We start from the raw sequence: 24794 nt of genomic DNA on the forward strand, positions 1-24794 counted from the left end.
TAAGTCTTCTGTGTATTCTTGCCACCTCTTCTTAATATCTTCTGCTTCTGTTAGGTCCATACCATTTCTGTCCTTTATCGAGCCCATCTTTGCATGAAATGTTCTCTTGGTATCTCTAATTTTCTTGAAGAGATCTCTAGTCTTTCCCAATCTGTTGTTTTCCTCTATTTCTTTGCACTGATCGCTGAGGAAGGCTTTCTTATCTCTCCTTGCTATTCTTTGGAACTCTGCGTTCAGATGGGACTACCTTTCCTTTTCTCCTTTGCCTTTCACTTCTCTTCTCTTCCAAGCTATCTGTAAGGCCTCCTCAGACAGCCATTTTGCTTTTTTGCGTTTCTTTTCCATGGGGATTTTCTTGATCCCTGTCTCCTGTACAATGTCACGAACCTCTGTCCATAGTTCATCAGGCACTCTGTCTATCATATATATAATATATATGTGTATATATATGTGTGTGTGTGTGTATATATGTGTGTGTGTGTATATATATATATATATACATATATATATATATATGGGCTTCCCTGGTGGCTCAGCTGGTAAAGAATCCGCCTATAATGCAGGAGATCTGGGTTCAAACCCCGGGTTGGGAAGATCCCCTGGAGAAGGGAAAGGCTACCCAATGCAGTATTCTGGCCTGGAGAATTCCACGGACTGTATAGTCCATGGGGTCACAAAGAGTCGGATATGACTGAACAACTTTCATTTTCACTATATATGACATACATATGAACTTTATACTTACATAAAATGTACACATGTAAAAGATTTTACTTATTTCATTCATTCAGTTCAGTTCAGTCGCTCAGTCATGTCCGAATCTTTGCAACCCCATGAATCGCAGCATGCCAGGCCTCCCTGTCCATCACCAAACCCATGTCCCCAAACCCATGTCCATCGAGTCGGTGATGCCATTCAACCATCTCATCCTCTGTCGTCCCCTTCTCCTCCTGCCCCCAATCCTTCCCAGCATTAGGGTCTTTTCCAGTGAGTCAACTCTTTGCATGAGGTGACCAAAGTATTGGAGTTTCAGCTCAACATCAGTCCTTCCAATGAACACCCAGGATTGATCTCCTTTAGGATGGACTGGTTGGATCTCCTTGCAGTCCAAGGGATTCGCAAGAGTCTTCTCCAACACCGCAGTTCAACAGCATCAATTCTTCGGTGCTCAGCTTTCTGCACCATCCAACTCTCACATCCATACACGACCATTGAAAAAACCATAGCCTTGACTAGACGGGCTTTTGTTGGCAAAGTAATGTCTCTGCTTTTAAATATGCTGTCTAGGTTGGCCATAACCTTCCTCCCAAGGAGTAAGCGTCTTTTAATTTCATGGCTGCAATCACCTGCCCTGCGCCCGAGGCCAGGGGCAGTGGCCGGAAGGAGCTACCCAGCACCTGAGGCCTGAGGTGACGGCCAAGAGGAGTTACCCCACATCCAAGGAGTGGCAGAGAGGAGTTACTCCACATTCAAGTTCAGGAGGGGCCGTCATGAGGAGATACCCCTTGTCCAAGGTAAGGAGCAGTGACTGCACCTTCCTGGAGCAGCCGTGAAGAGATACCCCATGTCCAAGGTAGAGAAACCCAAGTAAGGTGGTAGGTGTTGCAAGAGGGCATCAGAGGGCAGACACACTGAAACTATAATCACAAAAAACTAGTCAATCTGATCACACGGACCACAGCCTTGTCTATCTCAATGAAACTAAGCCATGTGTGTGGGGCCACCCAAGATGCATGGGTCATGATGGAGATGTCTGACACAATATGGTCCACTGGGGAAGGACATGGCAAACCACTTCAGTGTTCTTGCCTTGAGAACCCCATGAACAGTATGAAAAGGCAAAAAGACAGGACACTGAAAGAGGAACTCCCCAGGTCGGTAAGTGCCCAATATGCTACTGGAGATCAGTGGAGAAATAACTCCAGAAAGAATGATGGGATGGAGCCAAAGCAAAAACAATACCCAGCTGTGGATATGACTGGTGATAGAAGCAAAGTCCGATGCTGTAAAGAGCAATATTGCATAAGAACCTGGAATGTTAGGTCCATGAATCAAGGCAAATTGGAAGTGGTCAAAGAGGAGATGGCAAGAGTGAACGTCGATGTTCTAGGAATCAGTGAACTAAGATGGACTGGAATGGGTGAATTTAACTCAGATGACTATTATATCTACTACTGTGGGCAGGAATCCATTAGAAGAAATAGAGTGGCCATCATGGTCAGCAAAAGAGTCCGAAAGGCAGTACTTGGATGCAATCTTAAAAATGATAAAATGATCTCTGTTCGTTTCCAAGGCAAACTATTCAATATCACGGTAATCCAAGTCTATGCTCTGATCAGTAATGCTGAAGAAGCTGAAGTTGAACGGTTCTATGAAGACCTACAAGACCTTCTAGAACTAACACCCAAAAAAGATGTCCTTTTCATTATAGGGGATTTGAATGCAAAAGTAGGAAGTCAGGAAACACCTGGCGTAACAGGCAAATTTGGCCTGGAGTACAGAATGAAGCAGGGCAAAGGCTAATAGAGTTTTGCCAAGAGAACTCACTGGTCATAAAAAAAAAAAAAAAAAACCCTCTTCCAACAACACAAGAGAAGACTCTAAACATGGACATCACCAGATGGTCCACACCGAAATCAGATTGATTATAGTCTTTGCAGCCAAAAGAAGGAGCTGTATAGAGTCAGCAAAAACAAGACTGGGAGCGGACTGTGGCTCAGATCATGAACTCCTTATTGCCAAATTCAGACTTAAATTGAAGAAAATAGGGAAAGCCACTAGACCATTCAGGTATGACCTAAATCAAATCACTTATGATTATACAGTGGAAGTGACAAATAGATTTAAGGGACTATATCTGATAGACAGACTGCCTGATGAAATATGGACAGAGGTTCATGACATTGTACAGGAGACAGGGATCAAGACCATCCCCATGGAAAAGAAATGCAAAAAAGCAAAATGGCTGTCAGAGGAGGCCTTACAAATAGCTGGGAAAAGAAGAGAAGCAAAAAGCAAAGGAGAAAAGGAAAGATATTCCCATCTGAATGCAGAGTTCCAAAGAATAGCAAGGAGAGATAAGAAAGCCTTCCTCAGCCATCAATGCAAAGAAACAGAGGAAAACAACAGAATGGGAAAGACTAGAGATCTCTTCAAGAAAATTAGAGATACCAAGGGAACATTTCATGCAAAGATGGGCTCAATAAAGGACAGAAATGGCATGGACCTTACAGAAGCAGAAGATATTAAGAAGAGGTGGCAAGAATACACAGAAGACCTGTACAAAAAAGATCTTCATGACCCAGATAATCACGATGGTGTGATCACTCACCTAGAGCCAGACATCCTGGAATGTGAAGTCAAGTGGGCCTTAGAAAGCATCACTACGAACAAAGCTAGTGGAGGTGATGGAATTCCAGTTGAGCTATTTCAAATCCTCAAAGGTGATGCTGTGAAAGTGCTGCACTTGATATGCCAGCAAATCTGGAAAACTCAGCAGTGGCCACAGGACTGGAAAAGGTCAGTTTTCATTCCAATCCCAAAGAAAGGCAATGCCAAAGAATGCTCAAACTACCGCACAATTGCACTCATCTCACATGCTAGTAAAGTAATGCTCAAAATTCTCCAAGCCAGGCTTCAGTAATACGTGAACTGTGAACTTCCTGCTGTTCAAGCTGGTTTTAGAAAAGGGAGAGGAACCAGAGATCAAATTGCCAACATTCGCTGGATCATCGAAAAAGCTAGAGAGTTCCAGAAGAACATCTATTTCTGCTTTATTGCCTATGCCAAAGCCTTTGACTGTGTGGATCACAATAAACTGTGGACAATTCTGAAAGAGATGGGAATACCAGACCATCTGACCTGTCTCTTGAGAAACCTGTATGCATGTCAGGAAGCAACAGTTAAAACTGGACATGAAACGACAGACTGGTTCCAAGTAGGAAAAGGAGTACGTCAAGGGTGTATATTGTCACCCTGCTTATTTAACTTATATGCAGAGTACATCATGAGAAACGCTGGGCTGAAAGAAACACAAGCTGGAATCAAGATTGCCGGGAGAAATATCAATAACCTCAGATATGCAGATGACACCACCCTTATGGTAGAAAGTGAGGAAGAACTAAAGAGCCTCTTGATGAAAGTAGAAGAGGAGAGTGAAAAAGTTGGCTTAAAGCTCAACGTTCAGAAAACTAAGATCATGGCAACTGGTCCCATCACTTCATGGGAAATAGATGGGGAAACAGTGGAAACAGTGTCAGACTTTATTTTTCGGGGCTCCAAAATCACGGCTGATGGTGATTGCAGCCATGAAATTAAAAGACACTTACTCTTTGGAAGGAAGGTTATGACAACCTAGATAGCATATTTAAAAGCAGAGACATTACTTTGCCAACAAAGTTCCATCTAGTCAAGGCTATGGTTTTTCCATTGGTCATGTATGGATGTGAGAGTTGGACGGTGAAGAAAGCTGAGTGCCGAAGAATTGATGCTTTGAACTGTGGTGTTGGAGAAGACTCTTGAGAGTCCCTTGGACTGCAAGGAGATCCAACCAGTCCATCCTAAAGGACATCAGTCCTGGGTGTTCATTGGAAGGACTGATGTTGAAGCTGAAACTCCAATACTTTGGCCACCTCGTGCCAAGTGTTGACTCATTGGTAAAGACCCTAATGCTGGGAAAGATTGGGGGCAGGATGAGAAGGGGATGACAGAGGATGAGATGGTTGAATGGCATCACCGACTCGATGGACACGGGTTTGAGTGTACTCCGGGAGTTGGTGATGGACAGGGAGGCCTGGCATGCTGTGATTCATGGGGTCGGAAAGAGTCGGACACGACTGAGTGACTGAACTAATTACCATCAGCAGTGATTTTGGGGCCCAAAAAAATAAAGTCTGACACTGTTTCCACTGTTTCCCCATCTGTTTCCAGTGAAGTGATGGGACCAGATGCCATGATCTTTGTTTTCTGAACTTTTTCATTTATTAAGATGCTGTAAATGTTACAAAAGATAATTCAAATAATCACAATATTATCAATGAGGAATTCACAAATAAACTGATAATAAATACAAAACTGCCTTTTCCACTCAGAGCAAATCAGTTGTCTGTATTTTGGGAAAAAAATGTACCTGTCTATAAACAAGTATCATGTGTGTTTCTCTGGGTTATTTACAATTTACAGAGCTGTAGACTAATGCAATGACAAGAGAATGCAGGCATCATTAAGAGAAATGGTTAGGTGACCCTTTTTAAACATCTGTTACAATTTTTCAGTAAACATGGAAATATTACTAAATACTATCATTATATTGCCTGGATTAATTCAGTAATTGTCCAAGCATGAAAATTTCTCTAGTTAGATTCCATATCTTGGCTTATAATCCAAAAAATAAAATATGAATGTACTAACTACTATTAATATGTTGCCTACTTTAGAAGAGTGAAGCAATGAGATGCTAAAGATACTTAACTGTAGAAGAAAATTCATTTAACTTGTAATCTGATGAGAAAGGCACTGTCATTCTCATACTAATGATGATGAAACTTAAACTTAGTGATCACTTGGCCTGCCTAAAAAATTGCAACTGCTGAGCAGTCGAGTTAGGATTCAGTTACTTATATAACTAATTCTGAATATTTTCTCTTTCTGTTTTACTAGCAACTCTTAGAAGTTCCTTTGTTCCTCAGGGGCAAAGTTGCTTCTCAGTGTATGAAAGATAAAGTACTTTGACTCCTCTACCTAGGCAAGGTTTCTACTGAAACAGAAATACTTTAATTTGTTGTGCAAGTAAAAAAATACTGCAAAGTGGAACAGAAGTGAGTTACTCAGAGTTTGCTATATGCAATGTGGTTAACCATGATCATTCACATTGGCGAAAAATGAGAGAGTAAATGAAAGTAAGAGGTTCAGAGGTTAGAGTTCACCCACTGGTTTGATGCTGTGTCATTTAATGTGGAAAATGATAGCTTTAAGGAATGGAAGCAGTAAATTATCGGTTCAGCTGGAAATATGTACATTTGCTATGCTTACTGAGGATTACCAGGATGCCCAAGTGGATTTAGAATTAATGGTTTAATTACTTTAACCATTTTCATTTCTATTTTTTTGTGACTCTTCAGGTTATTATCAACATCCCCATTGGTACCCTGCTGAAATTCCGACCTCCAGGAACCCTGCAGAGAATGGAGATGGAGAACAGCACCGTGAAGACACAGTTCTTTCTCTTGGGATTCAGTGACCACCCAGAACTGCAGAGTGTTCTTTTTGCTGTGTTTCTGTCCATCTACTCTATTACCCTCCTGGGGAACCTTGGGATGATTTTATTAATCACAGCTAGTCCCCCTTTGCACACACCTATGTACTTTTTTCTCCGCTTTCTGTCTTTCGTAGACGCCTGCTGCTCTTCAGTCATTGCCCCCAAATTACTTGTGGACTTAGTTTCTGATAAGAAGACCATTTCTTATAATGGTTGCGCTGCACAGTTATATTTCTTCTGCTGTTTGGTGGACACAGAAGCTTTTCTCTTGACTGTCATGGCTTATGACCGATACATAGCCATCTGCAACCCCCTGCTTTACACCATTATTATGTCCAAGAGGATTTGTTGCAAGCTTGCAATTGGAGCATTTCTGGGAGGCACCATGAGTTCAATCATCCACACCACGAATATATTTCACCTGTCTTTCTGCTCCAGTGAAATTAACCATTTCTTTTGTGACACCTCCCCTCTCTTCTCTCTGTCCTGCACTGACACCTACACCCATGACGTTGTACTGGTGGTCTTCGCTAGTTTAGTGGAAGCTCTCTGCCTTCCGACAATTCTCCTCTCTTATATCCTCATCATAGCAGCCATTCTTAAAACAGGTTCTGCCGAGGGAAGAAGAAAAGGTTTCTCCACTTGTGCGTCCCATCTGACCGTGGTCTCTATCTACCATGGAACCCTGATCTTCATTTATTTGCGTCCTGGCACTGGCCATTCACTGGCTATTGATAAAGTGACCTCTGTGTTCTATACATTGATTATACCTATGTTAAATCCCTTAATTTACAGCCTTAGGAACAAAGATGTAAAAAATGCCTTCAGGAAAATGATTAGCAGAAAATATTTTTGTTAAGAAAGGATGAAACTGAGGCTGAGAAGTTTTCTACCCTGTTTCTTGATCTGTGTTCTTTAAATCTTTAAAGATTCTGAGAGTTGAAGCTCTAGTATTTTGACATAAGTTCCTATAACTCACCAGTACAACCTTCTGAATGTTTCCCATTATTTTCAATTGTGCCTAAATTGAGTATAGGGAGCAGGCCTTAATGATCTTAATCTTCTCAACAAACTAAAGAAGAGTAGCAATAGGGTCTCTTGGCTGTTTTGCACAAAAGGCCTTTTTTCTTTTTTTTATTTTCATTTTTTTAAATAAATTTATTTATTTTAGTTGGGGGCTAATTACTTTACAATATTGTAGCAGTTTTTGCCATACATTGACATGAATCAGCCATGGGTTTACATCTGTTCCCCTTCCTGGACCCCCATCCCACCTCCCTCCCCATCCCATCCCTCTGGGTCATCCCATTGCCCCAGTCCTGAGCATTTGTCTCATGCATCGAACATGGAATGGTGTTCTGTTTCACATATGATAATATGCATCTTTCAATGCTATTCTCCCAGAACGTCCCACCCTCACCTTCTCCCTCAGAGTCCATGAGACTGTTCTATGCATCTGTGTCTCTTATTCTGTCTCGCATATAGGGTTATCATTACCATCTTTCAAATTCCATATATATGCATTAGTATACTGTATTGGTGTTTTTCTTTCTGGCTTACTTCACTCTGTATAATGGGCTCCAGTTTCATCCATCTCAATAGAACAGATTCAAATGTATTTTTTTTAATGGCTGAGTAATATTCCATTGTGTATATGTACCACTGCTTCCTTATCCATTCGTCTGCTGATGGACATCTAGGTTGCTTCCACGTCCTGACTATTGTAAACAGTGCTGCGATGAACATTGGGGTACATGCGTCTCTTTCAATTCTGGTTTCCTCAGTGTGTATGCCCAGCAGTGGGATTGCTGGGTCGTATGGCAATTCTATTCCCAGGTTTTTAAGGAATCTCCACACTGTTCTCCATAGTGGCTGTACTAGTTTGCATTCCCACCAACAGTGTAAGAGGGTTCCCTTTTCTCCACACCCTCTCCAGCATTTATTGCTTGTAGACTTTTGGATAGCAGCCATTCTGACGGGCGTGAAATGGTACTTCATTGTGGTTTTGATTTGCATTTCTCTAATAATGAGTGATGTTGAGCATCTTTTCATGTGTTTGTTAGCCATCTGTATGTCTTCTTTGGAGAAATGTCTGTTTAGTTCTTTGGCCCATTTTTTTATTGGGTCGTTTATTTTTCTGGAATTCAGCTGCAGGAGTTGCTTGTATATTTTGGGGATTAATTGTTTGTCTGTTGCTTCGCTTGCTATTATTTTCTCCCATTCTGAAGGCTGTCTTTTCACCTTGCTTATAGTTTCCCTTGTTGTGCAAAAGCTTTTAATTTTAATTAGGTCCCATTTATTTATTTTTGCTTTTATTTCCGATATTCTGGGAGGTGGGTCATGGAGGATCCTGCTGTGATTTATGTCGGAGAGTGTTTTGCCTATGTTTTCCCCTAGGAGTTTTATAGTTTCTGGTCTTACGTTTAGATCTTTAATCCATTTTGAGTTTATTTTTGTGTATGGTGTTAGGAAGTGTTCTAGTTTCATTCTTTTACAAGTGGTTGACTAGTTTTCCCAGCACCACTTGTTAAAGAGATTGTCTTTTCTCCATTGTATATTCTTGCCTCCTTTGTCGAAGATAAGGTGTCCATAGGTGTGTGGGTTTATCTCTGGGCTTTCTATTTTGTTCCATTGATCTATATTTCTATCTTTGTGCAAAAGGCCTTTTTTCACATCTCTTTTCTCTGTTCCTGGGAGGCCCTAGTGAGGTATCATGAGAAGAGGAACTGCTCTATCCATGTCAATTAAACTTACTTCCCTAAGGGCTCCATTTTTTTTTTTTTTAAACAATAGGCTTAATAGACTTGCTCAGTCAGGAGATAATGTTACTGAGTCAAATTAGTTTTGTTTGTACCCTTTTTACGTACTTTCATCACCCTGTAAATATTCCACCATGACAAAAAAAAGTAAGTAGAAAATAAATAAACAAGAGCAAATAAGAAACTTCCCTCCATGTCTAAATATTCCATAAAAGCATGACATTTACTATCCTGCTCACCATTTTTTCTACTATGCCACTTACAGTGTTTCACCTGAGAATTCAATTCAGAAATACTTATTGAACAACAGATGAATGAGTGTAGCCAGAACAATTAATATAAAATTGAAACTTTGTAAACTGATAAAAAAAATTGCTCTTTTCTTTGATTTTATTATCCTACCATGTTCACTTTAGGTGAAATCTATTTGCATATGTTTTCTTTTGCCCTATACAGAAATGAGAGTCAGAGACAGGAATTATTTGTTGTAAAACTCTTCATTCTGCCTTAATTCCTCTTCATTCTGCCTTAATTATGTCAGCAAACATCCCCTGATCCTCCAAAGGTCACTAAAGAGGACTCCATCTTCCCACTGGGTTCATAGCATTACACTAGTTAAAAATGAAAATAAATAAATAAATAAACTGAAAGGCCCCATGCTGCTGCTGCTGCTGCTGCTGCTAAGTTGCTTCAGTCGTGTCCGACTCTTAGCGACCCCATAGACTGCAGCCCACCTGGCTCCCCCACCCCTGGGAATCTCCAGGCAAGAATTCTGGAGTGGATTGCCAGTTCCTTCTCCAATGCATGAAAGTGAAAAGTGAAAGTGAAGTCACTCAGTCGTGTCCGACTCTTAGCGACCCCATGGACTGCAGCCTACCAGGCTCCTCCATCCATGGGAATTTCCAGGCAAGGGTGCTGGAGTGTGGTGCCATTGCCTTCTCCAGAAAGGTCCCATAATATGGTTTAAATCATAAATCATATATGTTAAATCATATATTAACACAAATATAGTTCCCTTTGTAGGGGAGGAACAAAGTATTAGTTATATTAGCATGCTATATATAGTGACTATGTTATCTATGAAAGTATGAAATAAATTGGAATAATATTCTAAACAAAATATTAACAGTGGTTATCACTATTGTGTAGTGCTAAATTATTATATGCTAGTTAATCCCTGAAATATTTTCCAAAAGCTTAATTAATTACATATTCTGTTCTCCCTGTATTCAATTAGCAATTAATCCAGTTGTGAAAACATAGCACAATTTAAAGTTCTCAGAAGCATTCATTTTATCTTAGGCTGTGGCCATGAAAGGAACATGGAGGCACTCTTTATAATTTTAGGAGGAGAGAGCAATTGCTTATACAGATTTTTATTTAGGTTAGGTCCTGTTCACTTATTTTCAATATCCCTTTGGTGCTGATGATTTTATAATCAAGACATCATTTGAAGGAAACAACATATTAAAAAACTTTGAATTTTCAGCAGATTATTTGAATTAGAATTCTAATAAGAATTAGAATTTTAGACAAAAGTATTTGATTGTTTCTTAAATATTTTCTCTCATGATTTCAAATTATTTATAGTTCATAGAATATAGCACATATCAGGAACTCTCAATCACTGTCTAAAGCTCTTCACAACCCAATGAAATTGATTAAGAACATGTGAAAGTATTTATATCTGCAAAAATTAGCCTTCTCATGTGGTGGTGAGGCAGAAATTTCTAGACAGTGTAAGACTTTGAAACTTCAATTTCTTTTTTTTTTTTAATTTCAACTTTTTTCTTCTCAAGTAAGCATGTCACTCCTTTTTCCAATTTCTAGGCATTCAGAGGAATGCCTCCCTTGTCTGGTAAATCATAAAACATTCAGACCCAGGACAAGATAATCATTAGCTGCTATCTAATCTATCAAGCAGAAAAGCTCCAGATAGACAATTAGCTCCTAAACATATTTATCTAGCCCCTAAATAATCGCCTGGGGTCTTAAGAAAGAGTCAGGGAACATTGTCACAATGTCTGGAAAAACTGAGAAACATGGGGATCCAAGAAAGCCATAAAAATGACAAACTGGATGTTGCGAAGTTTGAACTAATTGGTCAAAAATGATGCATACTAAAGTTACAAGTCAGGAGGCGGGGCTAAGATGGCGGAGGAATAGGATGGGGAGACCACTCTCTCCCCCACAAATTTATCGAAAGAACATCTGAACGCTGAGCAAACTTCACAAAACAACTTCTGAATGCTGGCAGAGGACATCAGGCAACCAGAAAAAGAGACCATTTATATGCGAAAGGCGGTAGGACAAAATATAAAAGATAAAAAGAGAGACAAAAGAGTTAGGGATGGAGACCCGTTCCGGGGAGGGAGTCGTAAAAGAGAAGTTTCCAAACACCAGGAAACCCTCTCAACAGCGGGTTTGGGGGAAGATTTCGAATCTCGGACGGCAACATAACCAGGAGAAAAAATAAATAAAACCCACAGATTATATGCCTAAAGGCAACTCCCAGAAAAGAACCCCAGATGCTCGCATCTGCCACCAGCAAGTGGGGGCTGAACGGAGAGGAGCAGGCAGCACTGCTTAGGGTAAGGACCGGGCCCGAGTGCCCTGAGGGCAATCTGAGGGAGCTAACGTGAGATAGCAACCTAAACTGTGGGACAGCCAGAGAGAGAGAACTATCCCGTGAAAAGCCCAAATCTAAGGCACTGCCAGCCCACTCACAGAACAAAGGACTGAGCGATACCAGAGGAGAGCTAGCCGGCTGCGGACCGCCCAGTTCCCCGCCGGACACAGCGGGCAGGCGGGGCCAGCCAGAGACGGAAAGGGGCAAACTCGGCCCCAGAGAGGGCACCCCCTACCAAACTGCAAACAGGCTTCCAGTTTCTAAGCAAAGACTGCCTGAGATTCCAGAGGGCTAACAGCCGCCGGGAGGGTCGCAGCCAGAAACCAGCTCCCCAGAACTGACACAAAGCACACCGGTGCCGGGCGCGCCCATAAACCGAGGCGGGGACCAGGGAGGTGATAAGCCACACCGCCCCAACAGGGGAGAGTGCACCGCCAAACTCCTGGCTGCCTGAGCTGCTCCGACCGGGAACGGCACAAACCACGGGCCCAACAGAGTCTGTGTGTTTGTGGAGTACCCAGGAACTTGACCCTGAGTGGCTTAGACCTGGGAAGTGCACGCATCTCAGGGCCCACTACCTGGCAAAGTAACCTGAAGCCTGAGCAGGGTAGACAGGGAAAGCACACACGCCGTGAGCGGGGGCAAACCCAGTGTGGCCGAGACACTGCGAGCTCTCCACACACACGCCAGTGATATTGGTTTGCAGTTTTCCTCCCTCCCCACAGCATGACTGAACATGCGAACCTAAAGAGACCACCTCTGCCCCTTTGTGGCAGGGCAGAAGTTAGACACTGAAGAGACCTGCAAACAGAAGCCAAATAAACCGAGGGAAGCGCTTTGGAAGTGACAGGCCAACAGATTAAAATCCCTGTAGTTAACACCGACTACACTGAAAGGGGCCTATAGATCTTGAAAAGTATAAGCAGGAACAAGGATCTATCTGAAACTGAACAGAACCCACACTGCTCACAACACCTCCAGAGAAAGTCCTGGATATATTTTTACTATTATCATGTTTTTTAAATTTTTTTCTGTTTTCTTTAAGGCCTCTATTACACCTTTAATTTTCATTTTTATAACCCACTATTATCTTGCAAAAAAAACACAACCCTATTTTTAAAGCAAACTGCATACATATATCTTATACTTTTTGTGATTTTGTTTTCTTTTTTCTTTTTTTTATATTTTATTTTTTTGAGTTTAACCTCTACTCTAGATTTTTAATCTTTGTTTTACATATTTGATACCAATTTTGTACGTTTAAGAGCCCAATCTTTAGTACTCAGGAGTGGGATTACTAGCTTGATTACTCTCTCCCCCTATTGACGCTCTTTCTTCTCCCCCAGGGAACCTCTATCTCCCACCCTCCTCCTTCTCTTCTCAACCCAATTCTGTGAATCTCTGAGGGTGTTCTGGGCATTGGAGAACATTTTGGGAACAGAATACTGCCCAGATCTCTCTCTTCCCTCTTGATTCCTCCCTTTCTACTCATGCTCACCTCTATTACCTTCCTCCCCCTTCTCTATCTATCTCCGTGAACCTCTCTGAGGGTTCCAGACTGTGGAGAGCACAGAGGGAAGTGCTTACTGGCTAGACTGCTCTCTCCACGTTTGAGTCCCCCTCTTCTCCTCCTGGTCACCTCAAGCCCCCCCCCACCTCTCCATGTAACTCAGTGAACCTCTCTGGGTATCCCTCACTGTGGAGAATCTTTTCACCATTAACCTAAAAGTTTTATTATCGATGCTGTATGGATGGAGAAGTCTTGAGGCTACTGCAAGAATAAGAATGAAAGCCAGAGGAAACATTAAGTAATAAGAGATCATCCAAAAGCCTCCACATATACACTGAAACCAAGCTCCACCCAAGAGCCAATAAGTTCCAGAGCAAGACATACCATGCAAATTCTCCAGCAACAGAGGAACATAGCCCTGAGCATCAATATACAGGCTGCCCAGAGGCACACCAAATCCATAGACATCTCAAAACTCAATACTGGACACTCCATTGCACTCTAGAGAGAAGAAATCTAGCTCCACCCACCAGAACACTGACACAAGCTCTCCCAACCAGGAAACCTTGAGAAGCCACCAGTCCAACCCCATCCACAGTGAGGAACCTCCACAATAAAGAGGAACTTCATACTACCAGAATACAGAAGGGCCATGCCTAACACAGCAATCTAAACAAGATGAAAAGGCAGAGAAATACTCAGAAAGTAAAGGAAAATGATAAATGCCCATCAAACCAAACAAAAGAGGAGGAGATAGGGAATCTATCTGAAAAAGAATTTAGAATAATGATAATAAAAATAACTCAAAATCTTGAAAACAAAATGGAGTTACAGATAAATACCCTGGAGACAAGGATTGAGAAGATGCAAGAAATGTTTATCAAGGACCTAGAAGAAATAAAAAGGAGATAATATATAATGAATAATGAAACAAAGGAGATAAAAGACACTCTGGAGGGAACCAACAGTAGAATAATGGAGGCAGAAGACAGGATAAGTGAGGTAGAAGATAGAATGGTGGAAATAAACGAAGCAGAGAGGAAAAAAGAAAAAAGAATCAAAGGAAATGAGGAAAATCTCAGGGACCTCTGGAACAATATGAAGCACCCCAACATTCGAATCATAGGAGTCCCAGAAGAAGAAGATAAAAGGAAAGGCCATGAAAAAATACTCGAGGAGATAATTGTTGAAAATTTCCCTAAAATGAGGAAGGAAATAGTCACAGAAGTCCAAGAAACCCAGAGAGTTCCAAACAGGATAAAACCAAGGCAAAACACCCCAAGACACATATTAATCAAATTAACAAAGATCAAACACAAAGAACAAATATTAAAAGCAGCAAGGGAAAAACAACAAATAACACACAAGGGGATCCCCATAAGGGTAACAGCTGATCTTTCAGTAGAAACTCTTCAGTCTAGAAGGGAAAGGCAGGACATACTTAAAGTAATGAAAGAGAATAATCTACAACCCAGATTACTGTACCCAGCAAGGATCTCATTCAGATATGAAGGAGAATTCAGAAGCTTTACAGACAAGCAAAAGCTGAGGGAATTCAGCACCACCAAACCAGCTCTCCAACAAATGCTAAAGGATCTTCTCTAAGCAGGAAATACAGAAAGGATGTTTAAACATGAATTCAAAACAACAAAGTAAATGGCAATAGGACCATACTTATCAATAATTACCTTAAATGTAAATGGATTGAATGCCCCAACCAAAAGACAAAGACTGGCTGAATGGATACAAAAACAAGACCCCTATATATGCTGTCTACAAGAGACCCACCTCAAAACAAGGGACACATACAGACTGAAAGTGAAGGGATGGAAAAATATATTTCATGCAAACGGAGACCAAAAGAAAGCAGGAGTCGCAATACTCATTTCAGATAAAATAGACTTTAAAATAAAGGATGTGAAAAGGGACAAAGAAGGACACTACATAATGATCAAAGGATCAATCCAAGAAGAAGATATAACAATCATAAATATATATGCACCCAACATAGGAGCACCAAAATATATAAGGCAAATACTAACAAGTATGAAAGGGGAAATTAACAGTAACACAATAATAATGGGAGACTTTAATGCTCCACTCACACATATGGATAGATCAACTAAACAGAAAATTAACAAGCAAACACAAACTTTAAATAATACAATAGACAAGTTACATTTAATTGATATTTACAGGACTTTCCACCCCAAAACAATCAATTTCACCTTTTTCTCAAGTGCACACGGAACTTTCTCCAGGATAGATCACATCCTGGGCCATAAATCTAGCTTTGGTAAATTCAAAAAAATAGAAATCATCCCAGTCATCTTCTCTGACCACAATGCAGTAAGTTTAGACCTCAATTACAGGAAAAAAAACTATTAAAAATTCCAACATATGGAGGCTAAACAACACGCTTCTGAATAACCAACAAATCACAGAAGAAATCAAAAAAGAAATCAAAATATGCATAGAAACGAATGAAAATGAAAACACAACAACCCAAAACCTATGGGACACTGTAAAAGCAATGCTAAGGGGAAGGTTCATAGCAATACAGGCGTACCTCAAGAAACAAGAAAAAAATCAAACAAATAACCTAACTCTACACCTAAAGCAACTAGAGAAGGAAGAAATGAAGAACCCCAGGGTCAGTAGAAGGAAAGAAATCTTAAAACTTAGGGCAGAAATAAATGCAAAAGAAACAAAAGAGACCATAGCAAAAATCAACAAAACTAAAAGCTGGTTTTTTGAGAAGATAAACAACATTGACAAACCATTAGCCAGACTCATCAAGAAACAAAGGGAGAAGAATCAGATCAACAAAATTAGAAATGAAAACGGAGAGATCACAACAGACTCCACAGAAATACAAAGGATCATAAGAGACTACTACCAACAGCTATATGCCAATAAAATGGACAACTTGGAAGAAATGGACAAATTCTTAGAAAAGTGTAACTTTCCAAAACTGAACCAGGAGGAAATAGAAGATCTTAACAGACCCATCACAAGCATGGAAATCGAAACTGTAATCAGAAATCTTCCAGCAAACAAAAGCCCAGGACCAGATGGCTTCACAGCTGAATTCTACCAAAAATTTAGAGAAGAGCTAACACCTATCCTACTCAAACTCTTCCAGAAAATTGCAGAAGATGGTAAACTTCCAAACTCATTCTATGAGGCCACCATCATCCTAATTCCAAAACCAGACAAAGATGCCACAAAAAAAGAAAACTACAGGCCAATATCACTGATGAACATAGATGCAAAAATCCTTAATAAAATTCTAGCAAACAGAATCCAACATCATATTAAAAAGATCATACATCATGACCAAGTGGGCTTTATCCCAGGAATGCAAGGTTTCTTTAACATCTGCAAATCAATCAATGTGACACACCACATTAACAAATTGAAAGATAAAAACCATATGATCATCTCAATAGATGCAGAAAAAGCCTTTGAGAAAATTCAGCATCCATTTATGATTAAAACCCTCCAGAAAGCAGGAATAGAAGGAACATATCTCAACATAATAAAAGCTATATATGACAAACCCACAGCAAACATTATCCTCAATGGTGAAAAATTGAAAGCATTTTCCCTAAAGTCAGGAACAAGGCAAGGGTGCCCACTTTCACCACTACTATTCAACACAGTTTTGGAAGTTTTGGCCACAGCAATGAGAGCTGAAAAAGAAATAAAAGGAATCCAGATAGGAAAAGAAGAAGTAAAATTCTCACTGTTTGCAGATGACATGATCCTCTACATAGAAAACCCTAAAGATTCTACCAGAAAATTACTAGAGCTAATCAATGAATATAGTAAAGTTGCAGGATATAAAATTAACACACAGAAATCCCTTGCATTCCTATACTCCAAGAATGAGAAAACAGAAAGAGAAATTAAGGAAGCAATACTATTCACCATTGCAACAAAAAGAATAAAATACTTAGGAATATATCTACCTAAAGAAACAAAAGACTTATATATAGAAAACTATAAAACACTGATGAAAGAAATCAAAGAGGACACAAACAGATGGAGAAATATACCGTGTTCATGGATTGGAAGAATTAATATAGTGAAAATGAGCATACTACCCAAAGCAATCTATAGATTCAATGCAATCCCTATCAAGCTACCAACGGTATTTTTCACAGAACTAGAACAAATCATTTCACAATTTGTATGGAAATATATGAAACCTCGAATAGCCAAAGCAGTCTTGAGAAAGAAGAATGGAACTGGAGGAATCAACCTGCCTGACTTCAGGCTCTACTACAAAGCCACACTCACCAAGACAGTATGGTACTGGCACAAAGATAGAAATATAGATCAATGGAACAAAATAGAAAGCCCAGAGATAAATCCACGCATCAATGGACACCTTATCTTTGACAAAGAAGGCAAGAATATACAATGGAGAAAAGACAATCTCTTTAAAAAGTGGTTCTGGGAAAACTGGTCAACCACTTGTAAAAGAATGAAACTAGAACACTTTCTAACACCATACACAAAAATAAACTCAAAATGGATTAAAGATCTAAACGTAAGACCAGAAACTATAAAACTCCTAGAGGAAAACATAGGCAAAACACTCTCCGACATAAATCACAGCAGGATCCTCCATGACCCACCTCCCAGAATATCGGAAATAAAAGCAAAAATAAATAAATGGGACCTAATTAAAATTAAAAGCTTTTGCGCAACAAAGGAAACTATAAGCAAGGTGAAAAGACAGCCTTCAGAATGGGAGAAAATAATAGCAAGCGAAGCAACAGACAAACAATTAATCTCAAAAATATACAAGCAACTCCTGTAGCTGAATTCCAGGAAAATAAACGACCCAATCAAAAAATGGGCCAAAGAACTAAACAGACATTTCTCCAAAGAAGACATACAGATGGCCAACAAACACATGAAAGGATGCTCAACATCACTCATTATTAGAGAAATGCAAATCAAAACCACAATGAGGTACCATTTCACGCCTGTCAGAATGGCTGCTATCCAAAAGTCTACAAGCAATAAATGCTGGAGAGGGTGTGGAGAAAAGGGAACCCTCTTACACTGTTGGTGGGAATGCAAACTAGTACAGCCACTATGGAGAACAGTGTGAAGATTCCTTAAAAAACTGGGAATAGAATTGCCATATGACCCAGCAATCCCACTGCTGGGCATACACACAGAGGAAACCAGAATTGAAAGAGACACGTGTACCCCAGTGTTCATCGCAGCACTGTTTACAATAGCCAGGACATGGAAGCAACCTAGATGTCCATCAGCAGATGAATGGATAAGGAAGCAGTGGTACATATACACAATGGAATATTACTCAGCCATTAAAAAGAATACATTTGAATCAGTTCTATTGAGATGGATGAAACTGGAGCCCATTATACAGAGTGAAGTAAGCCAGAAAGAAAAACACCAATACAGTATACTAATGCATATATATGGAATTTGAAAGATGGTAACGATAACCTTATACGCGAGACAGAATAAGAGACACAGATGTATAGAACAGTCTTATGGACTCTGAGGGAGAAGGTGAGGGTGGGACGTTCTGGGAGAATAGCATTGAAACATGTATATTATCATATGTGAAACAGAACACCATTCCAGGTTCGAAGCATGAGACAAATGCTCAGGGCTGGGGCAATGGGATGACTCAGAGGGATGGGATCGGGAGGGAGGTGGGAGGGGGAGTCCAGGAAGGGGAACAGATGTAAACCCATGGCTGATTCATGTCAATGTATGGCAAAAACCACTATAATATTGCAAAGTAATTAGCCCCCAACTAAAATAAATAAATTTATTAAGAGAAAAAAAATAAAGTTACAAGTCAACCAAAAATGCACAGATCAGCACTAGTAAATATATAAAACTGTAGTAATCCCCACCTTTTTGGGGCTCTTCACACCCTGTCAGTGTCTATGCTAAGGGCTTTGCATCTCTATCTTTTATAATAACCTTGCCTGTGTGAGTGTTTGCTAGTTTGTGGAGTTCATTCCTTGGCTCCACAAACAGAACCTGGTTTCCTATCTCAGTGCCAGTGGTAAAGAATCAACCTGCCAGTACAGGAGACGCAAGAGGTGTTCAGTCCCTGGGTTGGGAAGGTTCCCTGGAATGCTTGGGTTGGGAAGGTTCCCTGGAATGCGGAATGGCACACCACCCCAGTATTCTTGCCTGGAAAATTCCATGGGCATAAGAGCCTGTGGCCCATGGAGTTGCAAAGAGGTGGACTTGTCTGATCATTATAAACATGAAGCCCATTCATATCATGTAAAATTAGCTTCACTGACCATTTTTCAAATATATATGTAATTTTAAAAATCCCTTTTTTATCTTTATCTGTTTGAAGTTTTGATTTAATAGTGTTTACAGATGATCAGGAAACCTGGGTTGTTTTTGTTTGTTTTGCTTTTGATTTATGTTCATTTCAAGAAAATGATGAAGATGGTAGAGAGTTTAAGGTAATAACAAGATTTGAAGTGGGTAGACCTGAGTTCAAATCTGTATACTACCTTTTACTTGTTAGATCTGTGACCTTAGCCAACTAACACCTCATCAGGGACTAAATTCTGGTACTGAAAGAAAAGATGGTGTAGTTTATCACATAAAGTCATGAAATAGAGTCTGCAGGATTCATCTTTCACTTTAGAGCCAGCTCACTGGGCTCAGATGATCCCCTGGAGAAGTGAATGGCAACCCACACCAGTATTCTTGCCTGGAGAATCCCATGGACAGAGGAGCCTGGCGGGCTACAGTCCATGAGGTCGCAAAGAGTCAGACACGACTGAAGTGACTTAGCATGCACTCATGCCAGTCTTAGAGATTCTAGTTGTACAACTCAGCCACAGCTCATGTCTGGAGTTCTCTGCCCAGAACCCTAAGGACTAGCTTCTCCTGACCTTGCCTTACCTCCTGCTAGGGCTGCGCAGAGATTTCTTCACAGTGACCCATGCTGGCCACACCATTTTCAATCTTGGCCAGTTCCCTGAAAAGTACCTTAATGGTCTAATTTCCAGATGTCACAAGTCCTACCTCACTACTGATTTCTGTGGACAAAACCCTTCTTGTAAAGTTAATTTCTTCACTGCCATGAGTGGAAGTGGATTTATAACCCAGTACACATTTTTATTGTCAGAAGACGTTCCTCTCTAATTCATCCTCTCTCACTCTATTCAACTGCCTTAGGGTTTATCACTGACTTTAGACTCTCCACCCACACTCTCTTTATTGGCCCCACCTCAGCAGTCAGTCAGACTATCACTGCACCATCCATCTGCTTTAGTTCCCATCTCTGGCCCTCAGAGGATGCCCTTCCTTAGAAATGTTAACTGCTTACCATTCAAGAGATTTCAGACTGTATATATTTTTGAGAAAATATTTTACAAGCCAGACTTTGATGAAGTTGATATTTGCAGGCTGCATAATTTTTTTAAAAAATCTCACCAAATTTGACAATATCTTTAAATAGGCATGTGCATAATATGGTACGCTTCTGAAGAATGAGCCAAAAACTGCAAGAGAAAGAAACAGTTGCTGCCTATTATGAGTATATAATATAATAAAAACAGTCAATATTAAAAAGGAATTTTTTTTGACTGTGTCTCATGGCTTTTTGGATCTTAGTTTCCCAACCAAGTATTGAACCTGAACCCCCTCCAATGATAAAGCAGAGTCTTAACCACTGGACAGCCAGAAAAATCTCACTAGTAAAATTATTTTTATTTCATAAAATTTTACTCATTATATGCACTGGAGAAGATATTGTGATAAAGAGGCAAGGATTCAAATTTAAAAAGTTAATGAATAAATTCAATAGCAGACGACCTTACCTGCCTCCTGAGAAATCTATATGCAGCTCAAGAAGCAACAGTTAGAACCAAACATGGAACAACAGACTGGCTCCAAATAGGGAAAGGAGTATGTTGAGGCTGTATATTGTCACCCTGCTTATTTAACTTATGTGCAGAGTACATCATGAGAAATGCCAAGCTGGATGAAGCACAAGCTGGAATCAAGATTGCCGGGAGAGATATCAGTAACCTCAGATACTCAGATGATACCACCCTTATGGCAGAAAGCAAAGAAGAACTAAAGAGCCCCTTGATCAAAATGAAAGAGAAGAGTGAAAAAGTTGGCTTAAAACTCAACATTCAGAAAACTAAGATCATGGCATCTGATCCCATCACTTCATGGCAAGTAGATGGGGAAACAGTGGCCGACTTTATTTTTCTAGGCTCCAAAGTCACTGCAGATGATGACTGCAGCCATGAAATTAAAAGATGCTTGCTACTTGGAAGAAAAGCTATGACCAACCTAGATGGCATATTAAAAGGCAGAGATATTACTTTGCCAGCAAATGTTCATCTAGTCAAAGCTATGGTTTTTCCAGTAGTCAGGTATGGATGTGAGTGTTGGACTGTAAAGAAACCTGAGCACCAAAGAGCTGATGCTTTTGAACTGTGGTGCTGGAGAAGACTCTTGAGAGTCCCTTGGACTGCAAGGAGACCCAACCAGTCAATCCTAAAGGAAGTCAGTCCTGAATATTCTTTGAAAAGACTGATGCTGAAGCTGAAACTCCAATACTTTGGACACCTGACATGAAGAACTGACTCACTAGAAAAGACCCTGATGCTGAGAAAGATGGAAGGCAGGAGGAGAAGGGGACAACAGAGGATGAGATGGTTGGATGGCATCAGCTACGCAATGGTCATGAGTTTGAGCAAGCTCCGGGAGTTGGTGATGGACAGGGAGGCCTGGTGTACTGCAGTCCATGGGGTCACAAAGAGTCGGACAAAACTGAGCGACTGAACTGAAGTGAAGTTCAATACAGGAGTATAACTAGAGACACAAATGACACTATAAAATTTAGTGAGGTTTAGAATATGAGTTACCATCATAATTGAAGGGGATGGCAGGAAAAAAAAGTCATATAGGACTTAATATTTGAGGGAGGCTTTTTCTTTCTTTTCTTTTCTTTCTTTTTTTTTGAGAAAGCCTTTTTACTATGAGTACAGTTTTGACAGTTAAGCTTCAATCTGCATATGGTTGCTGTTGTTTAGTCACTAAGTCTTCTCTGACTCTTCTGTGGCCTCATAGGCTGTAGCCATGTTCCTCTGTCCATGCAATTTCACAGGTAAGAATATTGAAATAGGTTACCATTTCCTCCTCCAAGGGATCTTTCTGACCCAGAGATCAAACCTGTGTCTCCTGCTTTTGGCAAACGGGTTCTTTATCACTGAGCCTCAGAGAAGCCTCTACCATCTACACATACTGCCATGGAAATCAAATTAATTAACAAAGAATTTCAGTGAATTTCATTTATAAATTTTCACAAAAGAGTGCTACAATATATAATCAAAAGCTTAACCAATACTGAGTATAATTGTAATAACAAAATGAGAGACAAAATGTAAGAATATGAAATATAGAATATTATATGAAGGGTAAATCTACTCCTGAGAAAAAAATATAAGTGTTCAAATTTATTTCATTTAGCCTATTCCTTATTGGTAGATATTTAGATTATTTTCAACAGCTTGCCCCTGATGCTGGGAAAGATTGTAGGTGGGAGGAAAAGGGGACATCAGAGGATGATATAGTTGGATGGCATCACCAACTCGATGGCCATGAGTTTGAGTAAGCTCTGGGAGTTGGTGATGGACAGGGAAACTTGGCATGCTGCGGTCCATGGGCTTGCAAAGAGTAGTACACAACTGAACAAATGATTTTACACAACTGAACTGATTATAAGCTCTGATGCAATGAATACTTTGAAAGTGGTAAATTTTGCAGGTTCAGTCACTAGAAGTAGAATTGCTGGTTTAAATGACACTTGCATGTTTAATTTTCAAATTCCAGGTGAATTATATATTTCATTCAAATATTAGCAAATTATCTTCCATAAAGGAGACTAATTTAAATTTCTACCAACAATGAATGCGTGTGAAAAAAAAATCAAACTTAAAATGATAAAGAATTAGACATATGTAACAGAGCCTGGCTCTAACATTAGCCTCTGGCCCAATTTTGTGGTTCAGGCTTCATTGCCTGTAGAATTAGGGAACACCCATATTAAACTGACTTTTCCATTAGTTAAAATTAAAGGTCAAGAAACAGGATAGAAAAGTTGTCAGCCTCAGTTTCATCCTTTCTTAAGAAAGAAATTTCCTGCTAATCATTTTCCTAAGAGCATTTTTCACATCTTTGTTCCTTAAACTGTAAATCAGGGGGTTCAGCATAGGTATAATCAATGTATAGAACACAGAGGTCCCTTTATCAATATTCAGTGAATGGCCAGCACTGGGACACAAATAAATGAAGATCAGGGTACTATGGTAGATAGAGACCACAGTCAGATGGGACGCACAAGTGGAGAATCCTTTTCTTCTTCCGTCAGCAGATCCTCTTTTAAGAGTTGCTGCTATGATGAGGATATAAGAGAGGAGAACTGTCGGAAGGCAGATAGCTTCCACTAAACTAGCGAAGACCACCAGTACAATGTCATGGATGTAAGTGTCAGTGCAGGACAGAGAGAAGAGTGGGGAGATGTCACAAAAGAAATGGTTAATTTCATTGGAGCAGAAAGACAATTGAAAGGTATTAGTGGTGTGTATCACTGAGCTCACGGTGCCCCCTAAAAACGCTCCAATTGCAAGCTTGCGGCAAATCATCTTGGACATAATAACGGTGTAAAGCAGGGGGTTGCAGATGGCTATGTACCGGTCATAAGCCATGACAGTCAAGATAAAAGACTCTGTATCCACCAAAGAGCAGAAGAAATATAACTGTGCAGCACAGCCATTGTAAGAAATGGTCTTCTTATCAGAAATTAAGTCCACAAGTAACTTGGGAGCAATGACTGAAGAGTAACAAGCATCTATGAAAGACAAGATGCGGAGAAAAAAGTACATAGGAGTGTGCAAAGGGGGGCTGGCTGTGATTAATAAAATCATCCCGAAGTTGCCCATCAGGGTAACAGAGTAGATGAACAAAAACACAGCAAAAAGAATACTCTGCAGTTCTGGGTGGTCACTGAATCCCAAGAGAAAGAACTGTGTCTTCACAGTGCTGTTCTCCACCTCCATTCTCTGCAGGGTTCCTGGAGGTCGGAATTTCAGCAGGGTACCAATGGGGATGTTGATAATAACCTGAAGAGTAGCTACAAAGGAAAATAATTAAAGTAATTAGAATAGTAATTCTAAATCCACTTGGGCACCCTCATAACACTTAGGCATAAGTAAAGTAAGTTTAGTATAAGCATAGCTTTTCAACTGAAATACTTTTTTTTTAAATTAATATTTGGCAGAGACATGTAGCTTGCAGGACCTTAGTTCCCTATGAGCAATGGAACCCATCTACTTTATACTGAAAGCGCAGAGTCCTATCCACTGGATGGTCAGGGGATTCCCTGGGATAGTTTATTTAATTGAACTGATCATTTATTTCATAAAGCTATATATATATATATATATATATTTTCCCCATTAAATAAGACACCATCAAACCAGCGGGTGAACTCTGAATTTCTTAATTTCATCAACTCTCTCACCCGTCACCAACGTCAAGTGATTGAGGTTAGTTACATTGCTACATAGCAAACTGAGTAACTAGCCTCTT

The 24794-nt window shown here is 40.1% G+C and overlaps 2 protein-coding genes across 2 annotated transcripts; one reads left to right on the forward strand and one right to left on the reverse strand.

Annotated features, from left to right (window-relative positions):
* The first annotated feature begins 6182 nt into the window (after positions 1–6182).
* LOC145513795 (olfactory receptor 5I1-like) lies at positions 6183–7115 on the forward strand. The gene has a single exon (XM_081510754.1). The coding sequence runs from the start codon at positions 6183–6185 to the stop codon at positions 7113–7115; it is 933 nt and encodes a 310-aa protein (XP_081366880.1).
* A 16214-nt stretch (positions 7116–23329) lies between these two features.
* On the reverse strand, positions 23330–24262 carry LOC145512266 (olfactory receptor 5I1-like). The gene has a single exon (XM_081505877.1). It carries the CDS (start codon positions 24260–24262, stop codon positions 23330–23332), a length of 933 nt encoding a protein of 310 aa, XP_081362003.1.
* Positions 24263–24794: the final 532 nt, after the last annotated feature.

Source organism: Giraffa tippelskirchi, chromosome 7 (genome assembly GCF_054371585.1).
Source record: "Giraffa tippelskirchi isolate mGirTip1 chromosome 7, T2T-mGirTip1v1.2.pri, whole genome shotgun sequence".
In the NCBI taxonomy this organism is placed as follows: Eukaryota; Metazoa; Chordata; class Mammalia; order Artiodactyla; family Giraffidae; genus Giraffa; species Giraffa tippelskirchi.